The 21,116-nt window shown below is 43.7% G+C and overlaps 1 protein-coding gene across 5 annotated transcripts in view; it reads right to left on the bottom strand.

Moving 5' to 3' along the window:
* LOC147006323 (collagen alpha-3(VI) chain-like) overlaps nucleotides 1-21,116 on the bottom strand; it is a 144,467-nt gene that overhangs the window by 78,489 nt on the left and 44,862 nt on the right. For 4 of the 5 annotated variants that reach the window (XM_085869061.1, XM_085869063.1, XM_085869059.1 and 1 more), the window contains exons 5-7: nucleotides 17,971-18,175; nucleotides 3,156-3,389; nucleotides 2,545-2,895 (exon numbers count right to left, since the gene is read on the bottom strand). In XM_085869061.1, coding sequence (XP_085725187.1) covers nucleotides 2,545-2,895; nucleotides 3,156-3,389; nucleotides 17,971-18,175 — 790 coding nt within the window. The remainder of the gene's footprint in view (nucleotides 1-2,544; nucleotides 2,896-3,155; nucleotides 3,390-17,970; nucleotides 18,176-21,116) is intronic. The other variant, XM_085869062.1, reaches the window with a different exon arrangement.

The following is a 21,116-nucleotide window of genomic DNA, read 5'->3' as shown; positions in this document are numbered from 1 at the left end:
TGCAATACATCGGCATTGAGTATGTACAGATAGATGTTTGTTTTCCATACATTTCTCTACAATCGCCAGAGCAGAAAGAGCTTTGAGGAGTGTGTGCCGCAGCAAGGAGCTTTGAAGAATGCTGCGATGGAGCAGAGTTTTTAGATCCTCGTGGAGGATCTCTAAGTCTTACTCACGTTGTCGTTCTTGTGGACTTTTTTGTTTCACAGCCTACAGTTTTCATCGAAACTTCCTGAAACTTGGCGCATATATGCAAAAATACCCTGCGCACACAGTAACCATCTCCGATTTTGAAAATTCGTCCGAGAAAATAAAGTTATGACGTCAAAATATCTCCGCTAATGGAAATCGCCTAAAAAAATTATCTCCGAAACTAGGCAAGCTTTTTGAATTCTGTTTGCGGGAATCGAACTGGGCATTAGCACAGATGAATTACCGCACATATGATACATCACTATGACGTCATATCAATTTTTATGACGTCATATCAATTTTTATGATGTCATTCCTGTTTTTTGACATTTTTTGTTTCACAACCCAGAGTTTTCATCGGATCTTCGTGAAACTTGCCATGTATATGCAGAAAGCCCACGTGTAGGCAGTAACCATCTCCGATTTTGTAAATTCTTCCTCGAAAAAAAGTTGACATCGTAATATCGCCGCTAATGGAAATCGCCGATACCATTATCTCCGAAACTAGGCGAGCTGTTTGAATTTTGTTTGCGGGAATCAAGCCGGGCATTATCACAGATAATTTATCGCAAACCTGATACATCACAATGACGTCATATTCGTTTTTATGACGTCATCATTAAGAGGACGAGGATCTTAGCTCATTCGAGCTTGTTCACCAAGTGTGCGCTCGGGCTGAGAGCTTTTGAGAACGCCGCAACGGAGAAGGGTTTTCACCGAGGTCACGCACGCTTCATTGAGTAGGAGCTGTTATGTCGGGAACCAGCTGCCGACACACCAATCTATGCTTCAGAACTTCTGCACATCTTTAACACCAATGGGTTTAAAAACAACCTCCCAACATTGTCATGTATTTCCCTGGACTGTATTCATCTAATTAATGAAAAAGCCCGCCATAAGTTAAGAAATTAGTCATTTGCTTTGTATGAGGGCATATATCGAGTTTGGGGAAATGGGTCCATTAGTTTGTTGATTACATTATTAATTTTTTTTATTGGAATTGCTTTAAAATGATTGCTTCATTTCTGTAATTCCTTGTCCCATGTCATTCACTTTGTTAATAAATATACCTGGTCTCGGGGTTGGATTCTGCTAGTTCTGGATGTCTCGGTTGAGGGTTTAGGCTGGATGTAGTGTAGTTCGGAACACTGGCTCAAACCGGTCTCAAACCACACACATGACCAATACTCACTCGGCTGTATTAGAAAGGTCAAAAGTGGCTATCGGCACTTCCTCGGTTTACTTCCACAGTCCCTACGAGTAGTGTAATGTGGCACACAGGCCCGGGAATTTACTCTGGGCTGTGAACTTAGCTGGCAGTAGCGGCGGTCATTTTGACACGACCTGTGGGACTCAAACTGAGTAACCGAAATGGCCGTAACAATATTGTCAATCAAGTCGTATTGCAGCATCCATATAATGTGTTGGAATGGTAATTATGGGCCCAAATCTGAATGAACTACGGTAAGCACATCGTAAGGAATGGTAGATAATCCTGTAAAATAAAATTTGAAGCAGATGTTGGAGTCGGTGAAAGACCATGGCTTTGATTGAGACACAGGTGGAGGCTCCACAAGGTATTAAATGGTTGCACAGCAACAGAACTTTTTTGGAAACAAACCTAGGCCTGATTCTTGGACTTATTTGTGGGAGAAAGGCATGATTATGACAGCTCTGAATTCCAGAGCATGCAGAAGTGAGAGGTATGAAAAAGGGGCAAGAGGTCACATGGGAGAACATACTCCATTGAGCCATGGACAAATGCCTTATTTTCAGAGGAAGGACCTGACACGATGGAAGAAGGACCTGACACGATGAAGGATGAAACAAGCAGTCTTTGACATATGGTCTTTGATGGAGAGGCCATGGGCTAGTGGCAACGTCCTGAAGTTTGAGAGCCTGAACTTTCATTGGCTCATGAAGGGAGTCCACAGAGATCATTGTTGTGCATCGTCAATAAAATCATGCGTGTCCCACGACCTTTGGTAGGATAGTGTAAATTATTTCGATGGAGGATTTTTTCACATTAAGAGGTTAAATATTTCATTGCGAAGTTTCTACCATGTTAACAAAATTTGCTTGGGAAAATATTTGGCACTAAAGATGAGGACAACATGTCATCTTATCTTCTATATCTGTATCTGTAGATGTACAGGTCTCTGCTGCCAAAGGTCACTTCATAGTGGACCTTTATAAGACAGGTGTTTATTTAGTTTTAAAGTTTATTCAATTTCGTCCAGGTAACATGACTGAGGCTCCTTCTTGGTCATTGTCTTAAGTAAACCTTTTCAGTACCCCCCAGGTGGTGTGTCTCAGTGTGGAATGAGTTTATGTCCACATTATGAATCTCACCTGTTTCCATAACCTGACGCTTGGTCAGCTTGCGTATTGCCTCAGCCACTGGTGTCCCGAGTTCAGGAACCAGTTCAACATGTGGCTGCTGGAACAGACGCCCAGCACTGGCACTCTCAACCATGGCCTGCATCTCCTGCTGTTTCGCCATTCCCATCCCGACAACCACAATGCCAATGTCAGATCTCTCTAGTACTGATGTTGCCACAAGAGCTTCATCACTTGAGGGGCTGCCGACAATAAGCACCGCAACTGAAGGGACCCCTTCCTTTGTACGTGCCCCACCGGATTTCGATAGAAGATGATTTGTTAGGTGAAGAACAGCAGCCCCTAAATTCGCACCATGACCACCTGTGGAGGAGATTATATCTTGTGTAACAAAAAGCTCTAATTTAGAAGCACCCTCGTTCCTTAAATGTCACATTTGATGATTGTTTTGCATGAAACTTGATGGTTTAATACAAGTGATACTTTTCTGCCAGATATATATATATATATATATATATATATATATATATATATATATATATATATATATATATATATATATATATATATATATATATATATATATATTTCACAGTGATAAAAGGCTTATGTCACACAAGTACCTCTATAATGTATGCTGCGAATGCCATTCTCCATGGTGGGATTGTTGGTATATTGTCGCAAATCAAACTCAGTTTGTGGGCTCCGAGCATATTGAGCAAAGCCAATACGAATTGCATCTTCCCCTACCTCTAGCTGGGAGGTCACGCGTGATGCCAGCTCCTGTGCATACCTGAAGCCTTGCTGGCCCATAGAATCAGAGCTGTCAATTAAAAATGCCACGTCAATACGAAGGCCTGCCAGAGACAAGAGAAACATATGTTTTCAAAGACGACATATTTCTATCAGAATGAACAATGGCTTTATTGTTAGGGTGTTATTGCTATCCATTAGGAACAATGGATGGGTGAAAATATATAGGATAATAAATTGGAGAAGAAAAGAAGGGGAAGGGGTGGGGGGGGTTGGGCCCAATCTCTTGACAGAGTGTGAGGAACTCATGCCAAGTCACATGCACTTCAAAGCTGTAATTAATCCTGGGCAGGTGACCCCGATATTGCAGGGTGTGAAAACCTCAACTGATAACCAATGGTAATGAAACTCACACCAGTGAGGAAAAATGTAACAACACTGAGGAGGGGGCACTAGACTGTATAGAATAACATACAAAGGCCTTACAGGTACCAACTTACCGAGGAAGGACATGGTACGATGGAAGAAGAGGTGGAGATGGAAGAAGAAAAGAAGGCTCTTAACCACCAAGTCACTTTTGGTAAAAAGTAGGCATGGGGAGGTCATTCTAATTTAGCTTCTAAATTGTCTGATTAGTCTCATTTCGAAGCCAAATTGTACAATACAACACAATACAAATATACTTCAACTAGCAGAGACCCACGGAACTTCCATGCAATTTAAAATGACTTCAAGTCCTCAACTGCCCGCCCTCCCAAACCCTATACCCTCAACCTTCGCCTCCCACTATAAGTCCTCAACCTGTCCCTCCCAATCCTAAGGTTTCAAACCTCCACACTCCAGCACAACTCCTCAACCCCCTCCCCCACCCACAAAGACTCAACCTCCCCCTCCCAACTCTGTCCCATCTTTGCTCTCGCCCTTCTCCCAACCCAAACTCTCTGTCCTCCCCTACCCCCTCGGCAATCCCATATCGATCATTACATATTTATTCATTACCTCATCTAAAGAGCAGAATATTTAACTTTTTCCACTCCCCATCATGCAATCACTGACTTTACAGATAACGCAATGAAAGCAACAGCACCATGCAACATGTCATGAAAGCAACATGTCATCGGCCATCACGGTGTCTTGTGCAACTCACAATCCCGTGAGATATGCGGAAATCATGTTGAATTGCAACTCTCAGGTGACTATGAGCAGTTATCTTCTTCCTGAGACGATGAGCAATTATTATCTTCCAAATAGTGCCAATAAATGACCATAAACGAATTATTTTCTTCCTGATATATATATATATATATATATATATATATATATATATATATATATATATATATATATATATATATATATATATATATATATATAAAATGACCGTTTTTACAGCCATTTTTCCCTGCTGTGCAGGGGTTAGGCTTTTTCTTGAGGCAATGTTTTTTATGGCCGGATGCCCTTCCTGACGCCAACCCTGGTCGCCTCTTACGACACACAGGGATATGGTACACCTATTCTAACCGGGGCATACACCGGGACCAGTACACTGGTACTCACTTCGCCGACCTCAGATGGATGACAGGCTGAGTCAACCCCCTGGTGTTAATTCAGCAGCCAACAGGGCTTGAACTCAGGATCCTGGGATCCCAAGCCGCCACCCTAACCACTAAGCCAACACCAGGCTTATATATATATATATATGTATCTATATATATATATATATATATATATATATATATATATATATATATATATATATATATATATATATATATGTATCTATATATGCTTTGTGTATTTATGATAGTAAAAGATTTGTGTTTTCACAGTTTACATTTATACCTCTTGTGTGTTGATTATATTAGTTTATCAGGTTCTGCGGAGGGGGTAAAGGGACTTTATAAACACACTGAAGATTATTGCCTCAGAGACATTGTAAAAGTGTTACTTTGGAAGTGGAATTAGATGTTATTCATCGAATGGATGCTTGTGATTGTGCCATTGCTGTTTCTGGATTTAGTTTGACCCCAATCTATCGATATGGTGCCGTTCAGTAAGAAGAAGAAGATGCACGACCAACTTTAACCTCTTCTGGAAGAGGTTTATTTGAATTTAAATGTCTGGTAATTATTTAGTACTCGCACATACCACCCGCCGCTTCGCTGACAGAATACTGAAGTGGCGGGGGGGGGGGGTGGGAGAGAAAGAGAGGGGTGGTGGAGAGAGAAGGGGAAGACTGAAGAGGGGCAGAGGAAAGGAGAGAGGAGGGCGGAGCGAGGAGGGATGGGTTGGCAAGGAGGGGTGGGAAAAGGAAATACAATGTGAGGTGAGACCAAGGGAAGGCAGACATGCCGTGGAGCGTGGATTACGATTCATACCGTCTCATCAAAATGATTCTGCAAAGAATAACATTGAACATTGAAACAAAATAATGTCTGAAATCCATTTTCTACCGGTCATACTGTAAACACGGCCAGCAGGACACGTTCGGAAACAAACACCGCCCGGACGCATCCGGAGCTAAGGTGTGCAGAGACAAACTCCCGTCCGGACATGAACACTGCCCGGACGCATCCAGAGACAAACACAGCCCAGACACGTCCAGAGACAAACTCCTCTCCGGAGATAAATACGCCCAGACACGTCCAGAAAAATACACCGTCGGATACGTCCAGTAGCTAACTCCCATCTGGGAATAAACACCATCCAGATGCATCTGGCGACAAACTCTCATCCGGACACGTCCGGAGACAAACGCCCTCCAGACATAACCACCAAACGGATATGTCCAGAGACAGACAGGGAGAGGGAGAGGGAGAGGGAGAGGGAGAGGGAGAGGGAGAGGGAGAGGGAGAGGGAGAGGGAGAGGGAGAGGGAGAGGGAGAGGGAGAGGGAGAGGGAGAGGGAGAGGGAGAGGGAGAGGGAGAGGGAGAGGGAGAGGGAGAGGGAGAGGGAGAGGGAGAGGGAGAGGGAGAGGGAGAGGGAGAGGGAGAGGGAGGGAAAGGGAAAGGGAAAGGGAAAGGGAAAGGGAAAGGGAAAGAGAAAGAGAGAGAGAGAGAGAGAGAGAGAGAGAGAGAGAGAGAGAGAGAGAGAGAGAGAGAGAGAGAGAGAGAGAGAGAGAGAGAGAGAGAGAGAGAGAGAGAGAGAGAGAGAGAGAGAGAGAGAGACGTGGGGGTCGGGGGTTAGCAGAGAGAATGTTTTGCATTATGAACAACACACACACACACACACACACACACACACACACACACACACACACACACACACACACACACACACACACACACACACACACACACACACACACACACACACACACACACACACACACACACACACACACACACACACACACACACACACACACACGTGCTTGGCCAATATCGTCATTTTTTTTTCGGAAACCGGCAGGTTGGAGTCAGTGTGATTACCAAATACAATACGCACTGTATACAACCCAGAAACCTTGAGTAGTTTTCACTGAAAAACAACGTCACATCAATATAGATATGTCAGGGATATGTTCACAAACATTAATCTTTAAAAACAGCTGTGTGTGACAGGTGCGAAAACAAATTTGGCTCGCAAATTTGGAAAACAGGTTAATACGTCAAAAGGCTCAAAAATCGCATGGTTTCACAACTACTCGCTCAGAATAAAAAAAAAAACATGAACCACTCGCTAAGGATGACGGAGCACGGACCACTCGCTCAGGATGACGGAGCACGGACCACTCACTCAGGATGACGAAGCACGAACCACTCGCACAGGATGATGGAGCACGAACCACTCACTCAGGATAATGGAGCACGAACCACTTGCTCAGGATGACAGAGCATGAAATACTGACTCTGTATGATGGAGCACGGACCACTCACTCAGGATAATGAAGCATGAACCACTCACTCAGGATAATGGAGCATGAACCACTTGCTCAGGATGATGGAGCACGAACCACTTGCTCAGGATAATGGGGCATGAACCACTCGCTCTGGATGACAGAGCACTAACCACTCTCAAAGGATAATGGAGCATGAACCACTCGCTCAGGATGATGGAGCACGAACCACTTGCTCAGGATAATGGAGCTTGAACCACTTGACCCACTTCCGGTTCTGGGTTTAGAGCGTTGACAGGTCTTCTTCAGGGCTCTCTGCTGACGATCATTAAGTTAAGTTTCTGGTCGTTATCTGTCCCGTTTTTACTGTTTATTCTCTCACTGACATGTTCCTGTGTGTTCCTAGTTCAGTTTTGTTTCAAAAATCGTGCTATTTTGTGAGATTTTGTCGACCTTGTCTTACCGGACGCTTGAGGCCTCCTGTTGAGCTTGAGGCCTGCTGTTGAGCTTGAGGCCTACCGGTTCCCCTCGGTGTATGATCGTGTTTTGTTTTTTCTCCCCATTACCTTAAATTTATATCTTCCCCACGTTCCTAACACCCCCCATCCCTCCCTCCCAACCCATCACTCTATTTCTTATCTTAAATCAAAAAACAAACAAACAAACAAAAAAAACCGCGACCTTTCTCCTTCCTCACTCACGACTCTCGATTCTTCTTCTTCTTCTTCTTCTTCTTCTTCTTCTTCTTCTTCTTCTTCTTCTTCTTCTTCTTCTTCTTCTTCTTCTTCTTCTTCTTCAGCTTCTTCTTTCCTCTTCTTCTTCTTCCTCGGATTTTTCTACAACACTTACATGACCAAATCTGTTGAAAACTCTCAAACATTAATAATAATAACAAAAACGATCTCTTATAATGCTTCATCTTCCTCTTTCACACATGTGGTACTCTTTACTGTATCATAATGCACTACTCTTCTACGATTTTAACAGACTGCTCTCATTTCGACCTCTCCTTCATACCTTGCCTAAAAAATCCAACTGTGACAGCATTTCATCTCTCCATTCTCTGGATTCGCCTTTATTGCATCCATCAAGAATTGTGTTAAATCGCATAACTGACCTAAAACGTTTTAAAACCCAAATTTGCTATGAATGTTCGCTTTCCATCAACCATTCTTTTTTTCCAACTTCAGTGCCAACTCACCCCTCTCACCCCTCACTCTCAAAGCAACCATCCCACTCTTCTCCCTCCAAGCCTCCTTCTCACCTCTCTCAAAAACTCCCCCCCTCACCTTTCTCCCACTATTCATCCCCTCACTCATCCTTCTCAAAGTTGCCCCCCCCTCTCATCCACAAAGCTGCCTCCTTCCACTGCCCTCTCACCTCCATCTCTTCACTCCACCTCCTCAAATCCTCAACTGCCTTCTTCCCCCTGTCTTGTCCCCCTCTCCCGCAGCACCACAGAGCCTTTTCTCCTCCTCATGCGGCCCCCTCCACGAGCTATTCTGCAACCCCCCACACTCTTTCAAGAACCCTCCTCACCTCCCCCCTCGTCCCTTATCCTCGCCTCCTCCTCCCCCCCACCCCCTGCACCCAAAGCCTTCTCCCCTCCCTCTTCATTAAAAGTGTGGACCTCAAATATTATCATTAAAATCATTAAAAGTGTGGCCTTCGCTCAAACCTATGGGCGTCGATTGGTGGGGGACGGGGGGGAGACATGTCCCCCCACTTTTTAACAAGGGGGGGGGGGACAACATATCGATTCCCCCCCCCCACTTTTTTCATTGAACGTAAGTTACGTAACACAAAACGAGCTACTCTTGTACAACCAGGCCGAGATGCTCCTCAAATACAAGAATAATTTTTTAAATCTCTAAAGTTTTTTGGTCTATTATAGTTCTATTAAAGATGATAGGTTAACAATTCAACATTGAGAATCCGTGCTTCCCAAGCAATGGTCTCCCACCGGCCAAGCGTCCAGAGCGACGTCGCTTTTTGATCCTTCGATGTCGGCTCTTCCTATCATTGCGAAGCAGAATTCGCCAAGCGTTGGATTGTTCACCCACTAACAGGGAACGTGACCTGGACATTTTGAGGTATGTTGGGACGTTTTCGGACTTTGTATCGTCATTTTATGAGTGTTTAGAGAAATCGCGGCTTCATGGCCCGGAGCGCCACGCCTCGGATAGTGTTAGGCCGCAATGGCTCGGGGCCCCTTTAGCGACCAACATAGTTTATTTCACCTTTCTAACTTATATCGCCGGATGCCTGATGTTATTACCTGCACGATGATGTGAGTGTTTAATTTTTGTGACTTTGCACCGTCGAGTTATAAGCCAATAAAAGATTTCGCGGCCTGGTATGCTGATTGAGATGGTGGAGCCTGGGCAGGATGACGCGGTTTCACTCTACCGGCTCGCACGAACGAACGGAAAGATATTTTCTAATTCTGTTTTCATATTTCGCAGTCGATAACAGTGTCCTAAATCGCAACGTTGAAAACCGGGTGAAAATCGAAGGAAAGTGGGAATTTTGGCGACTAAATTAGCTTTGAATACTTGGGAAACATAAAATAAAATGTGCTGATTCACTCGCTTTTGCGGCGGTTAATGTAAATATTTTTTTATCGGTACTTGGACTTAGGGGAGGTATAGACCTACAAAACGAGAGGTATCATTCGGTCGTCGGACTTATGAGGATTAAATTATAGATTTTAAAAGGAAGCTGTTGAAAAATATGCAAAATTCACCTCAGCGGTTCGGACAAACGAACGGAAAATTATTTTTGAATTCTGTTCTCGGATTATACAGTATCTATAGGATAGCAATGAGATTACCTCGAAAATCCGATTAAAAAAGGTTCAGACTTCGTAGCTTTTTACTAGGAAAAATAACGTTCCGGAAGGAATTTCTCTTCCGCCATCATCCGAATAATTTCCCGTTTGCACGAGGACAAAGACGAAGGATAGACCGACAGAATAAGGTGTCTCATTAAACTGTGTGATTTAGAATGATTAAATTAGAGGTTTTAAATGCAGCGTTGAGAATAAAATAAAGAGGACTGTCAGCTTCTTCTTCACCATTTCGACCGGGCGACGGTTCTGGGCCCTTTCGCGACTAAAATGGTTTATTTCACCTTTCCAACTTATATCGCAGTATACTTAAACAAAACGTACGGGCACGCACTATACTTAAACAAAACGTACGGGCACGCACTATACTTAAACAAAACGTACGGGCACGCACTATACTTAAACAAAACGTACGGGCACGCACTATACTTAAACAAAACGTACGGGCACGCACTATACTTAAACAAAACGTACGGGCACGCACTATACTTAAACAAAACGTACGGGCACGCACTATACTGAAACAAAACGTACGGGCACGCACTATACTGAAACAAAACGTACGGGCACGCACTATACTGAAACAAAACGTACGGGCACGCACTATACTTAAACAAAACGTACGGGCACGCACTATACAAACAAAATGTACGGGCACGCACTATACTGAAACAAAATGTACGGGCACGCACTATACTTAAACAAAACGTACGGGCACGCACTATACTTAAACAAAACGTACGGATACGCACTATACTGAAACAAAACGTACGGGCACGCACTATACTTAAACAAAACGTACGGGCACGCACTATACTTAAACAAAACGTACGGATACGCACTATACTTAAACAAAACGTACGGGCACGCACTATACTTAAACAAAACGTACGGGCACGCACTATACTTAAACAAAACGTACGGGCACGCACTATACTTAAAACGTACGGGCACGCACTATACTGAAACAAAACGTACGGGCACGCACTATACTGAAACAAAACGTACGGGCATGCACTATACTTAAACAAAACGTACGGGCACGCACTATACTTAAACAAAACGTACGGGCACGCACTATACTGAAACAAAATGTACGGGCACGCACTATACTGAAACAAAATGTACGGGCACGCACTATACTGAAACAAAATGTACGGGCACGCACTATACTTAAACAAAACGTACGGGCACGCACTATACTTAAACAAAACGTACCGGCACACACTATACTTAAACAAAACGTGCGGGCACGCACTATACTGAAACAAAACGTACGGGCACGCACTATACTTAAACAAAACGTACGGGCACGCACTATACTTAAACAAAACGTACGGGCACGCACTATACTTAAACAAAACGTACGGGCACGCACTATACTTAACAAAACGTACGGGCACGTACTATACTTAAACAAAACATATGGGCACGCACTATACTTAAACAAAACGTACGGGCACGCACTATACTGAAACAAAACGTACGGGCACGCACTATACTTAAACAAAATGTACGGGCACGCACTATACTGAAACAAAACGTACGGGCACGCACTATACTTAAACAAAACGTACGGGCACGCACTATACTTAAACAAAACGTACGGGCATGCACTATACTGAAACAAAACGTGCGGGCACGCACTATACTTAAACAAAACGTACGGGCACGCACTATACTGAAACAAAACGTTCGGGCACGCACTATACTGAAGCAAAACGTGCGGGCACGCACTGTACTGAAACAAAACGTACGGGCATGCACTATACTGAAACAAAACGTACGGGCATGCACTATACTGAAACAAAACGTACGGGCACGCACTATACTTAAACAAAGGCACGCGGTTTCAAAGTTGTGTTTTTTTGTTTGTTTGTTTTTTTTGCACGTACGGCCACGGCCACGCACGTACGGGTACGCACTAGTGGAAATGATGAACGTATTTACAAATCAACAAACTATGTACAATCATTGCAAAGAAGAGTGCATGTCCGGACGGCAACAGATCTTAATCCCTCATCTCCTGGTCTCGTGGTTTGTGAGACGAAAATAATTACATAAATGTTCACATTACAACTGATTTTAGCTCATTCCTTTGGTGAACCCTTTTGATGGCATGCAAATCAAGAACACAATCTTTAACGACGACGCTAACTATGAACCAATAATATCATAATCATCTCACTCACCCTTAGCTCATTGGTTAATTAAATGCAGATTAAATAAAATGATGAATATTAATAATCCCAGGTAATAAAATACCAGGGTATCTGACCCTAACCAAAAGTAATAAAAGTAATAAGCGTGTAGCCGGGTACTAAGCGAGTAATGGAATGCTAAATTAAGAACTGAACTCGTATCGGCGCTCTTTTAGTAATACATTTGCTAAGCAAAGCTTATCACATGTCAACATTGTGCCTGGAGGTATAGTTACCTTGCCAAAAGTATGTTGACCTTAAAAATGCCCTGTTACGCAAAAATAACCCTGATAATTCACATGTCAAAATTTATTCAACTGAAATGCAATTCCCTTCTCGTTTCATAGAGGATATGGATATCACAAAGTTTTTCGCGACAGCATCAAGTAGCACATCCCCGACCACTCTCCTGGAGCAATCAAGTTCCCAGAAAGAGGTGGACGATTCAAAGGAGAAGATAGCAGAAAAGGGTGCATGTGCGAGTACTCGGCCTAATTTCCCAAATCAGCCTTTTCAACCTCATGATGTCAGTTGTATCCCAGTCCAAATACTGCCAAACCGAAAGTTGAAGTTTCAACAACAGTGGTTCAAAGATTTTCCGTGGCTTCATTTTGATCAGAGCATCGGCGGTGTGCTCTGTCACACCTGTACGGACGCTTCTCGTGAAAAACTTACCGAACTTGCCCGCTGTGCAGAAGACTCATTTGTCTAAAAGGGCTTTCGGAACTGGAAAAAGGCTGCAGAAAAATTCAGACAACACGAACGATCAAACACACATAGGCTTGCTTCTGAAAATCTGAAATGTCGCAGAAGTCAACCTGGTGTCCATGTGCAGCTGAGCAGCAAACTGCAAGAAGAGCAAAGATCTGCACGGTCAGCACTTCTGAAGATTATCACCTCACTGCAATATTTAGCCTGACAAGGTTTTGCAATTCGTGGGAAGGATGCCTCTGAAGGGAATTTCAAATGCTCTTACAGTTGCGGGCCGAGGATGATGTAAACCTCAAGACGTGGCTTTCAAGGAAGATGACTTTCACAAGTGGAGAAATTCAGAACGAAATTCTACAGTTGATGAGTCATGCCATCTTCACAAATATCTGCAGTATCGTGAATGAAATGTCCACTCAGTTCGGACTCGTAACTGATGGAACGCAAGATATTCAGGGTAATGAGCAGGAGTCGGTGTGTGTGCGCCATGTGACGGATTCCTTTGTTCAAGAAGATCTCATCGGCCTCTACCAAGTATCGTCAACAACAGGAGTCTCACTTTGTAAGATGCTTCAGGATGTCCTAATTCGGTGTCAATTCCCTATTGAACACCTTAGAGCGCAGACTTACGATGGGGGCAAGCAACATGTCTGGAAAGTACAAGGGCTGTCAAGCACAGCTAAAAAAACTCCAACCGCTGGCCAATTATGTTCACTGTGGAGCTCATGTCATCCAAAGCCTTACGAACTGCGCCGTTCATAAGAGATGCCCTTGATTATGTCCAGGTACTCAGTAACATCTACAACAACTCTGGAAAATTCGAGCATCTGTACTTGAATATCCACGCCGACTATGCTGACACTCCTTGCCCTCCACGCCTGAGGCCAATTTGCCCGACGCGTTGGTTAACTCGTTCTCCTGCCGTGAAATCGATATTGGATAACTATGAAGTGGTACTGGATGCCCTTCAACAAGCAAGTGATGACTTTGGTACGAACACGGCATCACGAGCCAATGGTATTCGAAGCTGTCTTTCATCAGGAAAGTGTGTTCTTGGTCTGTTTGCATCATTGCCCATTCTCCAATCCCTTGAATACCTCAATAAGGCACTTCAGGGTTCACAAGTTACCGTCTCTGGTATGCTTACTGCTGCAAAGAATCTCCAATCTCTCCGTACCGACCAGACGTTTAAGGAGGTTTTCGAAGCAGCACAACAGAAGCTCCAGCAGTGCCAACTAGATACAGTGACCCTCCCTCGTAAGCGCAAGCTTCCGAAGAGACTTGATGGAGGCACGCAGGAATACACTGCCAATTCTGCAGAGGAGGTATACAGAGTTGAATTTTTCAAAGTCATCGACAGCGCATCCGAGAACTTGAACGAGTACTTCACATCAACCGACCTCATGGCGTATAGGGACTTGGGTGGAATGCTCCTGTCTGGGTCATTCAAACCACAAATAGTCCGTAAATATCCTGAACTGTCGGATTCCCGAGAGCAAGAACTTGGCTTCTTTCGTAACCAGTTCAGTGGTTCATCTGTTGAGGATTACCGTAAGATATTTGTAGACATGGTGCCGGAAGTCCGTCGAATGTTCCCACAGGTAGAACGTTTGCTTAGGCTTCTATTGGTTTCCCCAGCAAGTTCATGCGAAGCTGAACAGTCATTCAGCGCACTCAGACGTATGAAGACTTGGTTACGTTCCACAATGACCCAACAACGCCTCGACCATCTCATGATCTGTCATGTTCACCGAGATCGTCTGACTGCACTTGACCCCCAAGACGTTGCTACAAAGTTTTTAACTGGATCGGCAGACAAGCGGGCTCATATTTTTGGCAAGTTTTAAGGTAAGTTGACCGTACTTGTGTAATATCAATTTGTATGTCAGTCTAGTTTTCAGTTTATGTTTAGTGAATCAGTTCAAGGGTCGTGAGAACGAGGCTTGATAAACAATTATATATATATATATATATATATATATATATATATATATATATATATATATATATATATATATATATATATATATATATATATATATATGAAGACCACAGGGGGAAAACCAGAGATGTCACTTTTTATAAATTTCAGGGTTATTGCACTTGCCAACAGTTGGCAACATTAGGTTTCCTCTCACAATATTACTTTAACAAATAACCAGGGGTGTCACATCATTTATGTATATGGTATAAAGTTTAGCCGTGCAATGAAAAAACAAGTGTTGTCAAAGCTGAACAAGTAGAAACCCAGAGTTGTCAGTACTTCACTCCTGGTTATCTCCCTTTCATTCATGTTAACTGTTCCACCATAATATTCAGAGTTGAGAAACTAAAAAATGAAAGGTTGTAAAACTTTCACAGCATAAACTCTGAGCACTACAATAGCCTATTTGGTTATATCATGGGCTCCGTAGTTGGTGCATATCGTGGTTCAAGCCTGGTCAAACCTTTATTGTGACTTTTATGGGACCCACGCCATGGCTTAATGGTTAGCGCGTCTGAGTACCCATCCTCATTCGATGTACCCACCGCCCAATCAACCTGCTTAGGTATATGAGGGATTCATATGAGGTGACTTCGGCTATCGCGGGGGTGGTTTATCCTTGGTTTCCTCCCGGTTTTCCATCATATTAAGTAGCACGGAGTAAGAAATGGAGAATCCGTCGTCATATAAGCGAAATACCCTTGAGTATGGCGTTGAACACCAATCAAACAAAAAAACAATGACCGTTTAATGTTGAAAAAAATAATCTGTGATCACCAAAGTCATGTAATGTATGCTAATACCCAACAAGCATGAATTTGCTACACATCCTGGGTTAAAATTGCATGGCAATTATTCAAGAAGGGAATAACCAGTGATGTCAGTTTGCAACATTGATTCGTTCTGTGCTCTTAAATTAAATAACACAGAAGCTTGGCAAATGCTACATGCTTAATTTGATTGGCCAATGATCACTCTTCCTTTTACTGGAAAAGAAATCTATATGACAGTTATTTAATGGTCCACCAAAGTCTTGAAACTTTGTTTTTCAGTTTCTTCAAAATTGACTTATCCTGACATCTCTGGTTTTCCCCTTGTGGTCTTCATTTGATAAAAAGATAGTCGATAGATGGTCAGATTAATTTAAGGGATTTGTGTTATCAGAAGGCAGCATGTCAACGAGCGTATAAAATCAAGAATTTGCAAGGGTAGACTTGCTGTGTTCACGCCGGCACGAAGTGGGCTTCGTGGTCTGGACATGCAATGTCCACACCACTTTTCAAAAGCAATCGACGCCCATTGAATAAACCATTTATAGCGAACGTAGTGAGCTTCATACTTAACGTGTGCACATGAGAGAATAGGAAACAACAACAACAACAACAACAACACAATACCCTGGAAATTTGGAATACGTGTCGTTGGCTATGACCCTTTTGCTTCCGGTTTTTTTTTTGCTTCCGGTTTTTGTCATGGGGAATGATGCATGCCGGGAGATAAAGGCATCGTCGGAGACATGAAAGACCCAAATAATATCAGACATGGTGTGTATTTCCTCCACTGATTTTAATAAAGATATGTCCCGCATCATCAAAAAATAATTTTTTATCGTGATTTACATTATTTGATCGCTGATCCCGAATCCAGGCCGAAGTAACCGGAAATTGCGTATAGTTGTGAACAAGTTATAGGTAAAGTCAGAAACGAATGTAAGAAAAATTCTACGTTCGCTTCTCGTATTTATTTTTTTAGATGAGATCCTGTTCGAGGCGGTGGAGTTGTTGTGAAGGTTATGTTGAGGTAATATATATATATTTTTAGATGAGATCCTGTTCTAGGTGGTGTAGTTGTCGTTGTGAAGGTAATAGGTAAAGTCAGAAGCGAATGGAAGAAGAATTCTAAGTTCGCTTCTCGGCTTTGCCTATTCCATATTAATATATATTCGCCTATGTTTCCAGACTTTATGGCCACCCTGTAAAGTACTTATAAAAGCGATGTATACAGTGATTTGTCGCTATGATGAACAGTCATTCTATAATATGAGTGAGGAAAGTGAAAAAAATAAACTTTATTGTTAAGAAATCATTGCGGCCTTTTCCAAATCGAGGCATGGTTGAGCAGGCCAAAAAACATGGCGGCTTCAGACCTCAACGAGGTTACCGAGGATAAGCCTGAAGACCCCAGAGAGCGAGGTGGCTGAAGATGAAGCATACAATTAAATAAGGCTGTTAATTATCTTCAAAAGGGGTGTTTTAATTAACCCAAACACCCAATATTCACTCTTGCACTTCCTTGGAGTGTTTTTGGTATAGCATGCAAAGTTTCAGGCTGCTAGGTTTCATGGTTTTGGAGTTATGGGGAAGACACACACACACACACACACACACACACACACACACACACACACACACACACACACTGCTCTTATCACATCGATTTTAGTGCGTTATCGTCCGAATAAGATGTGCATCATTGTACGAGTCTGTAAATGAAGTAAATCTTATTAAAGAGCAATAAAAACGATTGAAGGTCATTTCAATGAATGGTATATACACTTAATACAACATCCAAATCACCTTGGCACACAATTATTCATCAAGCAGGTGATGCTGTCAGGCAAGAAATACACATTCACCAATCTCTACGGCTCAGGTACACGATCAGCCAATAAGAGGGAAACCTTAAATCGAGTTCGATGAACAGGAAAAAGAAACTTCAAAAACACAAAAGGAAACCAACATATCTGATCATTCGTATTTCATCCAATGTGTGATGATCACAAGTTCGAAACAACAATGTAAAATCACACTTGAGGTCACAGGTCACCAGATTTGTTGCTTCAATCACAGTCTCAAAACGTTGTGGCTGAAATCAAACATCATTTTCCAAGGAAGGATGTTGACAGTTGACATGGTAAACAGTTCATTTTAGGAGGGTGTGGAATGTAAACAAGGATGTGCTCACCGAGTGAGGTACAACATAATATGATACAATACATTTAACAAAGATGTCATAATAGTTATGACGTAGCAACAGACTCAATTCTAAATGGTGAGCAATTGCCATCCTTTGTCCAAGGAGCTAATCAGAAAAGAGAAAAACACACCTCTGTTTAAATCCATCACGACATACAGAGAATTGAGGACTTCATCAACGTTTTCCAGGTAGTCCTTGAAATGGTTCTTGTGGAAAATATGGAGGTTCGATGGCAAACTGCCCATTTCCTTCATCTCAGTGATGTCTGCATCTCCAGCCCCGAGCACGAACACCTCTGCACCAGTGTCCTTCAATAATTCTGATGTCCTTTGTACCTGCACGAAAGGTGTTTTAGTTCACAGGAAACACCTGCTCCCTACCGGAGTGTTATACCCCCTCTCTCTTTATCAGCGGTTTTTATCTTTATCTTTATCCAAGTACACTATCTGCACTGTGCCACGTGTACAGGTGAAAATCGTGCCTCCCCACACTGGTGGGAGAGAAGGGGGAGGAGTTATACTGTGCTGGTGACCTGACCTTGGATACCCCCAGTACGTATGCAAAATATGGTGGGGATTACCCAAGCTGTTTTACATTATATTATCATGTCATGGAGTTTGGGGGGGGGTGGTGAACGTGGGAAGAGATTGGGGGTGGGGGATTGTATTGTGACGGTGAGTGTCAGTTATATCATAGTATTGTTCAGCATTTCAGTTATATCGCGTACGTGGGGAAAGATCTGCATGCACAAGTTTGTGTTTCCTTCACCCTCTCCACCCTCTCCACCTTCTCTATCCTCGACATCTCACAACAAACACACTATAACTCACTTACAGATCCCCACATGCTTCTCGTTTAGCAGAGAAATTTGGGCGAGGCCAGGCAAGCTGTCACTGATTCAGTGGTAGCACCTTCGGATTCACCGGTACAGTAGCCATACATCAAATCCGACAGGTGCATCTGGAGCTTCCAGCCCCCCCTCCCTTTTCTGAAAAGGCAGCCCCCAAGGTAGAGATCTGCCATTCAGGCATTGTTGTTGGGTCAGGAGGTGAAGCGCAGCCAATCACCATGTAAAACGTTTGCCCCCATGCCCCCCCATCCATACCCTGACAAGCCGTGAACCTATGGAAAACCTCAAGGATCGCTAAGGTGGGGAAAGGGGGGGGGAGGAATAAGAAGAGGAACATACATCCAGTTCAAGTCAGATCAGTTTGAGTGGTTCCTTGTGCGTAAACAACCCCACACTCTGTTTCACGCTTCTATTTACTTAGCCCTCTTCCCAAACTCTTTTTCCCCTCAGGTGTCTTGGTCCATTTTCGTATCATGGTGATAAGCCATTGTAATAAGGCATCTGAGGGTGGGAATTATTGTGTCGGGGACAAGGGTCAGGTCAGGTTAGATCTGTGACTTGCTACAGGGAGCATGTAAACCTGTACGAATCTGTTTCATGGTCGGGTTGTTGGCAACTAAACTGTCTCCCCGATCGGGTTTCTTGGTGAGGGGAGGGTGTATGGACATGGACACCCAGTAGGATTAAAAACAAAACCTATGAAAGGGCAGAGGAGCTCCAAGTGAGCCAATGACCATCCATTTCTCATGCCCAACTGTGTCTCTGTACATCCTCCTGCAGTTGGGTGATGTTTATTTTTTAGGAGGTTGGTGGCAGGATTTGCGCTCCGGCCAACGGTAAACACTTCATTCCACAAAACCCACAAATGCAAAGAAAACTGAAAACCCACTCCGTGGGAGTGCCTCCTGTGTTGCTGCACTCCACAGGGCAGCTCACGGGATGACGGGATTGAGTGAAAACTTTGGGACCAACATTCCTTGAAATGAGGAAAGCACGGGGTAAACTTCCTGGATCAGATTGTGATGGTGTGTGGCGGAGTGGTGCTGAGGTGTCGTCCACCAGACAGCAGTCTCCTTGGGTTCACCTGGGGTGGTCCTTTCGGGTGGGTGCCTGGAATGTCCTATCCCTAAGAGGATAATCACCTGTCTCTGTTATCATCTGAGTTCAAACGTTTGAACATCGGTATTGCAGCACTCTCTGAGGATCGGAGACTAGATAGTGGCGAGATCATGGTGGGTGGTTACACTTACTATTGGTCTGGTTGCTCTGATGGTTACCATGCCCAAGGAGTTGCTGTAGCTGTGTGCAACAACCTGATTCAAATGATAATTGAGGTAACACTGGTCAATGAGTGTGTAATGAGACTTAGGATTTGTCACTCCTTGGGTGTCATTTCCCTGGTCTCTGTTTATGCTCCGACTGAGGCAAGTGATCTCACTGTGAAGAACGCATTCTATGCCACGCTCGAGTCTGTTGTTGATCAGTGCCCCAGGCGAGATACTCTTCTAGTTTTGGGGGATTTCAATGCATCGACTGACAATGATCGGGATGGTTATGAGATGTGTGTTGGTCCCCATGGGTCTGGAACTGTAAACCAGAATAGCACTAAGTTCCTGGACTTCGAAAAAAGTCATGGACTTCGGGTGGCTGGTTGATGGTTCAGCGCCCACTAGCTCATCGCTGGACTTGGTATTTTAACGCAAATGGTGTGGCACAAGAGAATGACCATGTGCTCATTGATGGTTGCTGGAGGATGATCCAGAACTGCAGGATCTACCGGAGTGCTCAGTTTCTCAATACTGACAACACACTTGTTGTCGCAACTCTGAAGTTTCAGCTTAAATCCGGAAGAATGGTACCATCCCAGCCTTGGCTGGATGTTGGCAAGTTCAAGGATGAGAGGGTAGCTGAGGAGTTTGCAAACAGGCTAAGTGGAGATTTGGGAGTGTGGGGGGGGGTGTGGGTACTTTTGGGAATCGAGTAGAGTTGTGGAGTGCCTTCAAGACCACAATCCTTGATATTGCTGGTGGATGTCTTGGAACTCATTGAAGGGCGAAGAATAATTTTTGTCTCAAGGGACACTGGATACCATTGACCAGAGCCACAGGGCCAGGGTTAATGGCAGAGCTGAGCTGCTCAAGGAGTTGAGGCATAAAACTGTACGTGCGCTAAGGGTGGACAAGGAGGCCTATATGCGAGGAATCTGTGAGGGGGTAGAGCATCACCTGTGGTCAAGTGATTCTCATCCTGCTTTCAGGGGAATTTTTGCATTATGTTCGTCCATGCCAGTCCCTCAATGTACTGTAGTTAGATTGGAGGGTGGTAGGCTCTTGTCAGAGGAGTCCAAAGTGAAGGCCCGCTGGGCCAGTTACTTTGAGTAGTTGTACCAGGCTGAACCACCAGCTGTTGAGTTGGATGTCAGGAGT

Source organism: Eptatretus burgeri, unplaced genomic scaffold (assembly GCF_056783735.1).
Source record: "Eptatretus burgeri isolate ZD-2024b unplaced genomic scaffold, Ebu_testis_v1 Ebu_testis_scaffold_3189, whole genome shotgun sequence".
NCBI lineage: Eukaryota > Metazoa > Chordata > Myxini > Myxiniformes > Myxinidae > Eptatretus > Eptatretus burgeri.
Note: the sequence above shows the minus strand (reverse complement) of the source record. Positions and strands in the feature narration are given on the sequence as shown.